This window comes from Tamandua tetradactyla, chromosome 8 (assembly GCF_023851605.1).
Source record: "Tamandua tetradactyla isolate mTamTet1 chromosome 8, mTamTet1.pri, whole genome shotgun sequence".
Classification (NCBI taxonomy): domain Eukaryota; kingdom Metazoa; phylum Chordata; class Mammalia; order Pilosa; family Myrmecophagidae; genus Tamandua; species Tamandua tetradactyla.
The window spans coordinates 54877362-54890324 of NC_135334.1; the positions used below are offsets into that span (position 1 = coordinate 54877362).

At 35.7% G+C, this 12963-nt stretch overlaps 1 protein-coding gene across 1 annotated transcript in view; it reads right to left on the reverse strand.

Moving 5' to 3' along the window:
* Positions 1-8896: 8896 nt before the first annotated feature.
* The window catches only part of TYR (tyrosinase), a 98991-nt gene continuing 94924 nt past the window's right edge, over positions 8897-12963 (reverse strand). Inside the window, exon 5 of the mRNA XM_077112073.1 lies at positions 8897-9228. Within this exon, the coding sequence (XP_076968188.1) occupies positions 9002-9228 (227 nt within the window). The 3' untranslated portion in view covers positions 8897-9001. The remainder of the gene's footprint in view (positions 9229-12963) is intronic.

Consider the following 12963-nt stretch of genomic DNA (forward strand, 5'->3'; position numbering starts at 1 on the left):
CCAGGACCTTATGGGGAAGGATGCTATAACTCCATGGCAAATATATTTGCATTGATTCCCTTAGTACTTTCCCAAAGGAATCTTTAGTCATTTACTCAGTAACTTTATACTGGAGAAGGTGGAATATCCATTTATTTCAAGGACTGTTGGATGAAGTGTCTTAGTTGGCATTGGTACCATAAGACTTAATCACCATGGTCCCCTATTAAAGTGAAATCATGCAGGGACAGGCCACAAATAGAATATGATCCAAATACAGCTCACAAACTCTTCCCATGGTCATTTCTCCAAATTCACAAAGGTGTGATTGGAACAGACATATCAGTATTGATAGAACCCCCATGTTGATTCCTCAACCTGTGGAATATTATAGTAGAGAAGACCAAATGGATGCCTCTGAAATCGCTCCTTTACCCAACAAGATAGAAAATTAAAACAAATATTGCATCTTGAAGGGCATAAAAGTGAATAAAAATCCATAAAGTTCCCCATTGTATCTCCCAATGGGTCCTGGCAAATGACAGTGGAATACCTCAAAGTCAACCCCTAATAATTCCAGATCACCTGCTGTGCCAAATTTACCTCTGCTGGAACATTTCAATGCAGCCTCAGATATACAGTAAGGGCTCAGTTCTAGAAAATATATTTTCCTCGTCCATAACAAAAAGAGGATGAGAAGTAGTTTGGAGTCACAGGCGACTTTATTGTATTTCACCAGGGTTATGTTAACTTTCCCATCTCATACTATAATATGAAGGGATCTAGAAGGTCAGAACTTTCTTCATAATATCACATTGGTTCTCCACATTTTTTCTCTACATTGATTGGACCGAATGAGCAGAAGTACAACTACTGTACTCAGAGTAAAACCCTATGAAGATTCATGGGCCAGGCATATCATTCAAGTTGTGAGGGTCTGTACATGCCAGAATATCCCTGCCAAAATGAAGGAACTCTCATACCTGAAAAGTGGCACAGCAGCCTGTTAAGTCTTTTTGTATCCTGAAAGCCACAATTTCCAGACTTGTAGTATTGCTTCATCTCATTTACTAGGTGATTTTTATTGCTCCCTGCTTTAAAGTGCTTTGCAGCAGGTCCAGGCTGTGGAGCAATCTCTATGCCTTTGCTGTATGACTCAGCAAACATTATGGTACTAGAGGTATTCATGATGCAAAAAGATATTATTTAGGTCTATGTAAGCATCAATAACAGAGTCACAACATAAATCCTTAAAGTTCTGGAACAAGGCTATGCCAACCATCATTTAAGATGAAGTTCTGTGTATGTTAGACCCTGGTATGGATGGAACCTCTGTTTGGTTGAAACACAAATTGACCATACAGTCATAGTTGCCTATAATGAGCTCAGTTCTATTGAACCCACCAAGTTATAGATTGGGCGAAACCAAAGCATAGTCCACCAAAAGATATAGTAATATACTTGATATTGGGCACAAGCAGGGGCAAGGACATAGAGTACAAATAAACTTTATGAGCAGGTGACCCAGACCTTATGTTGTCAGCCACTGTGGTACTAGTGTCTGTAACTATGCCATCGTTGGAAGTTCCTCTAATGACTAAGTGTAGATGGAAGAAAAAGATTGAGCTTGCTTGATGGAAAGGCCAGGTCAGTAGGTTGTTGAAAGCTAGAAATGATAGTGGTGTCACTGTAGCACTACTCAGGGGTGGCCACGAAAGACCACGGTGAAGGTAAATACCCTCAATAGGCAGAGTTTAGGGCTGTGCACCTAGTTATCCATTTTACATGGAAAGAGACCTATTGTAAAAAATACACATAGATTCATAGCTGTCAGAGCCTAGAAGGAGTAAGACTGGAAGATTGTGAACAAGAAAATCTTGAGAAGAAGCAAAGTGTCTTTGAATCTCAAATTAATGCCTACCAGAGAGCATCCACCATGGAAGAAGCACTAAACAGCAAGCAGATAAAATGACTTGGCCAGTTAACATCAGGCAGTCTCTGTTATTAGCTCATTATTGGCATGATTACTATTTCTATGCCCAGTTGTTTCTCTGTCTTAAAGTTATATATTTTTATTTCTCATGAAAGCATTTAATTAAATAGGTATGTTAATATCAATGATCATGCAAATTCATTTTGCAAAAACAAAATGTGTGGTTGTATTTTTAAGCCTCTTTTTTAAGTAGTCTCTGCTAAATTAGCATGGTCTATGAAAATTTGTCAAATAAAAATAGCGTTATGCACTATTATGTTATTATGCACAATATTATGCACTATCGTAAATGCTTTGCATCTAACCTTTGGAATATGTTGAGGAAAGTACTATTGTTAACTGGATTTTAAAGATGAGAAAACTGAGACACAGAGAGGTAAAATAATTTCCCCCAGAAAATACAGATAAGATGAGTTGAGCCAGGAATCAAATTCATATTCTGAATTCAGAACCCACATATGTTAAATTTTTCCTCTTATCTTTTTCATAATATCACAGACCATGCCATGTTAACCTTACAAAAAGAGTAATTTATCACCTGGCTAATTTTCCTTCTTAACTTTAAAATTATGATGGTGGGCAGAATAACGGACCTCAAAGATGTCTCTGTCCTAATCCTCGCAACCTGTGAATTGTTACTTTACATGGCAAATGGAACTTTGCAGACGTGACTAAGACTCTAGACCTTGAGATGGTGACAATATCCTGGACCTAAATGGGTTCAGCCTTATCATGTGAATCCTTAAAAGCAGAGAAACTTTTCTCACCATATTCAGTCAGAGGAAAATGTGACTGCAGGAGAATTGTCAGAAAGATGCTAGATTGCTGGCTTTGAAGATGGAGGAAGGGGTCATGAGCCAAGCAGTGCAGGTAGCCTGTAGAAGCTGAAAAAGGGAAGAAAATGAATTATTTCTTGGAGCTTTCAAAAAAGGGACACAGTCCCACAGGCACTTTCATTTTAGCCCAGTGAGACCCATGTCAGGCTTTTGGTCTACATAAGTGTCAGATGATAAATTTTCAGCTTCTAAATTTGTGGTGATTTATTATAGCAGCAACAGAAAACCTAACGCAATCATTATTTAAGCTCTTTTGCTATTGGAGAAGGGAGAATAAATCTCATTGACTTTGCTCGAGATCTTCTTTCTCTCTCTCTCTTTTCCATGTACACATACACATGTACACAAATATATCTATTCTTTTCAATCACTCTGGCAAGAGTGTTTAAAAGTGATCCAGTCTGTAAGGTAAATCAGAAACAGGGTAAAAGATGGCAGGCCTATATTTTAGAACTTAGCCTACTGTATGAGACCAAAGGAAAAGAGCTTTATTTTGTCCAAAACCTAAATTTTCTGTAGAACACAATCTAACTCAACCTGTCTGGATAGTGCACTTAAACAACCCAAAGCATGGAGTCTAACTTGGGAATAAGGGCTTGTAATTCTGTATAGCTTAATGTAACACCTGGATACATCCCAGAGTATGTTGGGCAGATAGTTAAAAAGTATTGACAAATTCCCTTGTGGTACTGGAGAAAAAATATAGAACTATTAAACGTTCTCACCTGGGAAACCCCAGGTATTCTCTCAAACTCTAGGTTAGGTACTCCCAAGCTAAGAGGCTAAGTCCCTGATCATGAGGCTTGCTTATATGGAACTTATTTTGGTAGTGGAGAAGGTAAGCCTACCTACAATTATATGCAAGAGTTACTTAAAGAACCTCTTTTGTTCCTCAGATGTGTCCTCTCTCTCTCTAAGCCCAACTCTGCAAGTAAACCTATATGGGACATGACATCCAAGGATGTGAAGTCTCCCTGGTAATGTAGTAAATGACTTCTAGGGATAAGTCTAACCTTGGGTATCATGGACTCAACAATGCTTTCCTGACCAAAAGGGGGAAAAGAAATGTAACCAAATAGGTTTGCAATGGCTAAAAGAGTTCAAATAGAGTTGAGAAACTATTTTTTAGGCTACTCTTATGCAAGCTTTCACTATATATTGCTAATTTCATAGTTTGCCAACCCCCAACAAACTTATTCCTGTTAACCCTAAAGAACATCCAGGGCTTTATCAGAGATCCTACAAAAGTTGCATGCATTAAGTTTACTTTTCAGAAACCTAAAACCTTCAGATGGTTCCAAGGCCAGATAAGTCCTGAAACCCAGAGGTGCAAGTCTCTCTGAGAACATCAACCAGTTCCATCCCCCTATCCCATATTGTCAATACCCCTTGGCAAGAAAAGTTAGAATGGATATAGCCTAAAGATGTCTAAAGATTGGGAGAAGGATTAAAGGAGAAGTAAGAGTTATAACAGAGAGGATAAGATTTAACAAATGAGTGTGACTGCTGAATGATTATACTGATTTCTTTTAGTCTCTAGTGTCTTGGAGCAGCTAAAAGGAAAAACCTGAAACTGTGGAACTGTAACCCACACCACACTTTAAAATCTCTTCTACAACTAATTGCTAAAATGTACTTTGAAATTTGTGGCTTTTTTGTTTATATGTTATATTCCACAATTTAAAAAAAATGATCCCAGTCTGATAAGGAAGGTTGATCAAGTCTCAGGCAGAGTGTCTTTCTTGCTTGCTTTAATGGGTGTACCAGTAAAGACCTTGGGTACAGGCCATTGGTTTTTATGACATTCCCACCCTTGCTTTTTACCTCTGTTACAGGACCTCTGTCCTACCCCAGCAGCTGACCCTGACTCTACTTTAATTCCCATAATATTTTGATGCCTTTCCTTATTTTCCCAACCAGTTTTACTATTTTCATTCCTACATGATTCTGATAGCTTGAGGCACAAATGTCTTTCTGCTTATCCAAGATGTACACATTTCTGAAAATATCTCATTTGGGGACCAATTTATATGTAGTTTATGCTCAATCTTTCAAGATGGCTTCAACCTGTATTTTCTTACTTGCTAATTTTAGTGAGAGAAAATGGCCATTAAATAGATGTTATAATTTGAAAATGAAGATTGATAGAGGAAAGTAGCAATTTAAGTGGCAGTTAGGGTCTTCAGTTCCTCTCAAAGAGAATTACAACGCTTGTTCCTCTCCTAGATTCTTCGCCTTTTCATTTTCGTTCTTTTTGATCTCTCATGTTTAGGCTTCAGCTCTCATTGTCTTTTTAAATATACGTAACCCTTTTCAAAAGCACTGTGGAAATCCATTGGAAATGTCATAAAAAGTATTCATGTGCTTTGACTCAAAGATCCTACTCTTGGAACATAATTTGAGGGAAATCAGTTTCTATATGCCCAAGATACTCATGGCAACACTAAACATATTAACAAAAAATAATATTAATAAAAATATTCTAGATAAAATCTAGATGTCAAAGTATCAAGTAGCAAGGCATTGGTCAGTTATGACACGTCAATATAACTAAATAACATGCAACCACAAAACTTATAATTACAAAGAGTCTAGGAGCAACTTCATTCAAATCCCAAATTAATTACCTAAACTACTGAACAGGCATGTAAATTTGGGCAAGATACCGTTCCTATTTAAGCCACGATTTCCTCATGCGAAAATATGACCAAGATTTAATCGCATATTGATAATGTGAAGATTAAATGAGCTCAGGCATATGAACTGCTCAGCACAGTTCTTGGAATGTTATAACTACTCACTAAGTTGTAACATCTTTACTATCTATTTGTAAATAGGAAATTAGAAACCACAAGGGTATAGATATTATGATTGTGAAAATGAAACACACAAGAACTTTCAGATTACATAAAAGTTCTAAGAATAGTTTCTTACATTGCTATTTAAAAAGAAATTATAAAACAATACAATAAATATGGATGATACAGAGGCTTAATAGGGCTTTTCTTTAAAAAATATTCCTGCAGAGTTCTAAATAGCAAGAACAGTTTGAAAGTCCTTCAGGCCCTCAGTGGTTGGCATAGGCAATTTTATTTTCAATACGTTGTGCAAACTAGCAAATGCTTTTGCAGATAAGCAGTGCAAAGTTTCAAAAGAAAGCCAAACCTCTTTTTACTCGCATTTCTGCAGCTTTCAGGAGTCTCATCAGGGGGAAGTGGAACTTGGTTCTACTGACATGCCCTCCAAAATAGCAGACGCCTCACAATAGGTGGCCTAAATGAGGCCCTTTCTATGATGACAAAGAAAACTGTTTCTACCAATCAAAGCCCATATGAACAAGGAAAAGCCTATTTAAAAACATTCATCATCAATGCCAATTGTCAGCCTGCTGGAGACACTGGTTGAAATGACTTGTACCCATCACATATTTGTTTCTACAGATGGAGAATTATATATTCGACTTGTTGGAAAGGTTGGATACTAAAAATACATTCTCTCTCTCTTTCTCTTTTACAAAACACAGAAAGAGGAACAAAAAGAGTGGCAGCTGCTTATTTCTCTCTCTGTGACAAAATGTGACTTATAACATGGCAATGAAAAAAGATCAGAGAAGAAAATGAAGCGATTTATAAAAGTCAAGCCATAAAGCAAAGCCCAAGAATATAATGTTGATTAGAATTTAATGAAACTGCCAGGTATCTTGACATATCAACCATGTGATTTTGGCGTCCTATTGAGAAAGTCATGGAATTAATGTTGTGGTGGTTTTATCACAGATGTTGCTGCTACACAAGTGGATAACTTAAGCCCCTAGAGAAACGAAACAATATTCTATGTTGAAGTGCATTGATAAAATAAGGAATTGCCTTGGAATAGAAGAAAAAAACAACTTTTTATAGATCCCTGTCAGTAGCAGTGAAAATTTCTTGGGTAGGCTTTTATTCAAAATGCTTTGCAGAAGTGATTAAAAATACCAGTCTGGAGTAAAAACTTCCCTTCCCACATTAAACCTTGCTAAGAGACCCACATGTAATTTCTTGGCAGTGTCTAACACACCCAGGCCTCCTTTAGCTGAGCCAGACCCACCCACACAAATGTGCTCTGAGATGAGACCAAAAGTGACCATAATAACTGTCATTCTTTTTCCAGAATCTATGCAGACCATCCAATTTCTCCCTATTCTCAACTTTACTAGTTCAACTCCTCCTTACTCTCAGCTTTACTAGCTCCAATTCCAGTCTGCAAATGCTATTGCTGATGATCTGTTTAAAATCTTCTTTTTTGGTTATGTACCAAGTCGAGGATGTAACCCCAAGTATTTGTCCTCCATTCTGACAGGCTGCCACTGAGCCAATAAGTCTGCTCCACTTCTTATTCCTCTCCTGCCTTTACCCCACTATGAAACAGAAATTAGATAGCTAGCAAATGATAAGCCTGAAAATTTCTGCAACTTAGAGGATGAATATTGCTCTATAAATTGATTATTAGCTGGTAGTAATCTCTGATGGTTAATGACATTACTTCAGCAATATGTTGCAAATTTCTATTTATTCTAGATTACAGTAGCCAGATCCACTTGACCAATGTGTACAATAGGACGATTTTTGCTTTTGTTTGAAATCCAAATAGGGAATAAAAATGTGATTATATAAAAGATATATGGTCTTGGTTTTAGTTCAGTTTATCTAGATGTAGGGTTTTACAGGAACTCAAGTTCTTCAGTCAAATCATTTTTAAGGACCTTCATTTATCATCTGAACTCTATGCTTCAGACTTTATAGGAATTCTAGACTATCGAGGTTTAAACGCACTATAATTGTCAATGAAACTTACTTTAACTGCCTTCCTAAAGAGTAGACAAATTGAGGTAGTCAAATTGACTATATATCTGAAAATGTTGAGCAGATAAGCATAAACTAACAGGACAGAGCAAATAAATGTGTTAGGGAGGGTGGGAGGTGGAATCTGGTGAAACATCCTGAATTACATACTGTGGCAGAGTCATAGGAACTTTTTATAGAGTATATTTGGCCCTTCCTCTGAATGGGCAGGGAGTTGTGGAAAGCTCTGAGCCAATTTAAATAAGTACTAATGTAGACTGGATACTTAAATTTTCTCCATAGAATCTAAGTCAGATTACTGACCCAACCCTAAATGTGGAGAATTCCTAGGACAAGACAGTCATTTATTACTTTGCAAGCTAAGTCCAGTTTTGTAAAGTTTAGACAATTTTTGCTTTTTCTGGATGAAAATGGGCCTCCTAAAACTTCTACCCACTGGTACTAGTCTTTTAAGCTGTACAAAGCTATGCTACAAATGTGATATCTGTTGGACTATTTCTAGAAATTCAACTGGGCTCAAAAATTTAAAGAAAGGAGGAAGTATCTGTACATTCTTATTTAAGGTCTTAGCAGTAAAGGAAAATAGCAATGAATTTTTTCATTAAAACTAGACAGGTTTATATTCAGATAATTGTTCTCATATTTCCAATGTAGCATTTTAAACAAATCTCTAATAGAATAATGTTCTTCTTAAAAGATGAGAAAGCTTTTAATAGGCTTATTATCATCATCAATGGATTTAATGGACATCCCTTGCAATGGGCACTCAGCCAGGCCTGTTATAAGGGCAGGACCCTTGTTCTTAGTGTCCATGGGGAACTTCCATGGGGGACGGAGCTTGAGGTTGTCTTCTATTTGAGGTCCCTAACACATTTAGGAGCAGGAATGTAAAATATAGGGAAACATGATGCTTTCTGGGGATAATAAAAAATCAATTTCTCAGGCTCAAAGCAATCCGTAAGTGTAGATTTGTTGCTATTTCATTAAAATCAAAGAAAGGGCAATTAAAGAAACATGACATCAGATGGTCAAGAGGAAAAATAAAATTATCCCACCTCTCTATATAAGAACACTTTAATTCAGATACATGTAGCAATTATTGCTTTTCTTGGAAATAAAGGCTGGAGGAAAACTGTCAAAGGGTTAAGCGAAAATAGCAAGGCAAGCACAGGTGTGTTCTACAGGTGTGTTCTACTTGATGGGGCACACTTTGTTTTAGATTGCAATTTTAAGACTAACTTCCACAGGCAAACACCAGGGGGGTCTGGAGGGATATCCACTGGGTATTGAACAGCCCTTTGAGTTGGAGTGAGATCAGGCTTTTATGGTCCCACCCTATTAGCCAGGCCTTTTTATAAATGGCTTTGGTACAGCATGCTGTGATAATCTTCTTTTTCCATAAGGAGTGGCTGCTTTTCTTCAGAGAGCCGCCTCTTTTTGCGATGACACAGGAGGTTAAGGAGCCCTCCTAGCACAGCAGTGAGGATAGCCCCTACCAGAGCTGCCCCAAGGAGCCAAGGCCAGATTCGACCAGCTTGTTCCAAGTAGGGTTTAATGTAGTCTCGAAAAAAGTTTGGATCTGAAATAGAAAGACATCCCATTATTTTCACTCTTGTCATCACCATCACCATCACCATCACCATCACCATCACCAACATCATTATCATCATCACTATTTTTTATTTTTATGGAGATATCTTCACACACATACAGTCTATCCAAAGTATACAATCAATGGCTCACAATATCATTCCATAGTTGTGTATTCATCACCACAATCAGTTTTAGAACTTTTGCATCACTTCAGAAAAAGAAATAAAAAGAAAAAAGGAAAATCGCACGCTTCCTATACCCCTCACCTCTCTTTCTCATTGACCACTATATCATCATCATTATTGTAGAGTACTTTCAAGTCAGAAGTCCGTGTTTGAATGTCAACTCTGCTATTCTAGTTATATCTAATACTGCTACGTTATTAACTAATACTAATAACTAATTAGTTATTAACTAATAATTAATACTAATTGTTACTAATTCAGTTATTACTATTAACTAATAATTAATAGCAATTACTCATACTAATAACTAATAGTTATTAACTAACATTAATACCAGTTATACCTGATACCATTAAAGTTAAACCTAATACCACTAAACTTCAGTTTCTTCATCACGAATATAGAAAAATGTTACCACCTTGTTTGAGAGATGTTACAGACAGTATCTGTAAACTAGCACAGTGTAGTGAATTAGATGTTAGCTATTTTTTTCACTGCTCCTTCTGCTGAACTTGTAACAATCCTGCTTATCTATATAAGAATGTTTTCCCACTAAAAATTCAGTAATTCAGCTATTCAATTGTTTTTCAAACATTAGTGAACTATAATGTTGACAAATGCTCAGTAATCTTAGGATACTTCCAAAAACAACCAGGGCATTAGAACAATCTCTGTATTCATAGAGGTTACAGATTTAAACAGGAGATTTTAATCAACAATATTTTTAAACTAATTCTGAGGAAGAAATAATTTCTGGCATTCTGATTATTCATAATGCTTCAAACAATATAAAGATGTCACTGTGAAGGTACAATAATCCTGACTATTGCTGCCCATAAAGTCCTTTCCACTTCTGAACTCATCTAGCTTTAGTAACCTGACACATTTACTGCAGAAATGATGTACTTATTTCATCATCACCATTTATCTCATTCAAGGGTATGGGGATCCCTTACCCATTCTTGAGTTGTTTCATGAAATCAAGCTTTACCTCCTCAATTGCCATGAGTTTCATAAAAGCGTTTTATATTCAAATCATTAAGCATTAAACATCTAATATACTACATCTTTAGGTTTATCACTATCTTCTGTTATTTCACCCATTGCTTTATATTCCAGTTATTAATTTACGTTTGTATTTTCTATTAATATAAATTAGCTTCTTGAGGGCCAAGATTATAGTTTTCATGGGTTTTTATTTATTTTTTTTTTTTGTATATTCTATGGTGGGGTCACACATGTGAGTATCCGGTTATTGCAGCATCATTTGTTGAATTTTTGTTTGTTTATTTTTGCTGGTTTGTTTGTTTGTATGTTTTGGAAAGTGCATGGGCCAGGAATTGAACCTGGGTCTCTTGCATGGCAAGTGAGAATTTTACCACTGAACTACCCTTGCCCCCTCCAAAATTATGTTTTAATCATTTCTACAGTACTGGCATCTAGTTCAGTGCCTGAAACTTACAAGAGGATTAAAAAAATATTTACTGAATGAATATATTATAAGACTTAGAGGAGATGGTGAAGGGATGCCCAAAGTGTAGCTGTGGGACAGTAAGGTGAAATCCATATAAGGCATTTTGTCAAGGAAAACAATGATAGTTTTGTTAAAGAGTTTGGTATAATTAGTTGTTATTTAACTTTTGCATTAAAATCAAGGAACAGGGAAAAACAAATTATTAACTCCAAAGGAAAAATAATGTAAGAAATGAAATGTATTCATATATAGCACACTATTTGGCTCAAATGTGAATCATATTTATTTAGTAAAAATAACAAAAATCCTGGATGTGGATTCAATCCCAAATAGTGATATTACTATACTGACAAGATGGAAGAAAGAAAAGGGAGGAGGGGGAGAATTTAGGAGAGCTAAAATTTTTATTTAGTGTAGGAGGAATTCCAGAGATGAACTTGATGAATTAAGAGATACTAATGTTTGCCTGTTAATTAGAAATATGGAGATACATGCCAGGATAAATTGCTAAAAGAGTTGAAGTAGCTGATCTGGAGGTGGGATTGGAGAAAGGAGTGGTATCTGGAAGGTGTGATGTTTTGTTATAAACCTTGAACCACTTTTGGCTTTTAAAATGACAAGATAGGTACATTATCTGATAAACGAAATTAACCAAAACATATGCTTGATAATATATTTTTTTCGTATGTAGAAAAAAGTAAAAGAAAAAGCACACAGAGACTAAAATGAAAGCACAAGAGTTGATTAGTCTGAGCTATGACATTATGGGCGATTTTAATTTTTGCATTCTTTCTTTTTGAAAATTCCAAAGTATAAAATGAATATGTTTTAGGGTAAGTGTTGTTAAAAAGTACCTGAAGTAATTAATAGATAATATGGTTATATATTTAGGAAACCTATTGTTTAGTTAATATATAGTCAAAAGAAAAGAATATTGTATAAGAAGTATAGAAATCAAACTTTCTTGTGCATCAACAATAACTTAAAAACTTCAGCACAATGAAAAACAAATCTTATTCCTACCATCAAAGGCATATTTAAGGCACTTAGCAATTAAGTTAAAGAAGGATGCTTACAATCTATATAAATATAATTATAGAATCTATTCTATAGATTACACAATTTGAGAAAATAAAGAAACCATCATTTAATATCTGCTATATAGAAGCAGACAGACTCTATAAAAGAGCAATTTATCTTTAGAAAACTCTCTATAAAAAAAGCAATTTTGTCGTACTGATAGAAAGAAGAGAGTGCATCTTGGACTTACCTTGCAGCAAGTTATGCTATATGATTAAGTTCGTCAGAAGTAATAGATACAACTTTGGGGCAGTTTCTTTCAAAAGAAAGGGTAGGCCTTCTCACTTTCTAGGTGAGAAGTAACAGTTGAACCCCTGATTCAAGATGGGTCAGTCAGAATCATTACTCATAATTTACTGTGCTGGAACTGAGATACAGCAGGCTCAGAAGTTGAGAATGGCCACAGTTCCTGAAGTTTGGAAGATAAAGGATGAAACCAATGCACACTGAGAGGAAGAGAGTAGAGCAAGGAAAAGAGAGGCAGAGACTTTAGGGTATTTAGTTCCCTATTCCAAAGGCTCAGCTGTATCTCTGTCATTCCCACAGTTTGATTGTTCATCCTTTCTAAACCAGTAAATTCCCTTTTTATCTAATCTTGTTCCTAAGAAATATCTGTCATTTGCACTTCAAAAAGTCCTAATTGTTTTTAAAAGTTAATTATCTCCCTATTATGATAAAATACAGAGTAAAGTAAGTACCTTAGGATATACTGGAATTACAATTATGTGTAAATTCACTATAGATTAAAAATGAGACAAAACAGGAAGAAAAAATATTTTTAAAAATAAAATATTTTGGGAAGGATGGGTAGCAAATGAGAGTTCCCTATTCACCATAAAATCAGTGATGTTCAGAAGGATTAAGCAGGAATGTTCAATGTTTTTATTTTTTAAACCAGGAGACTTGATAAAATAAATTTTGTATCAAAGCCACTTATTTAAAGAAGATAGAAGTGGAGCTTCCTGGTTTAAGTGAAGACTAT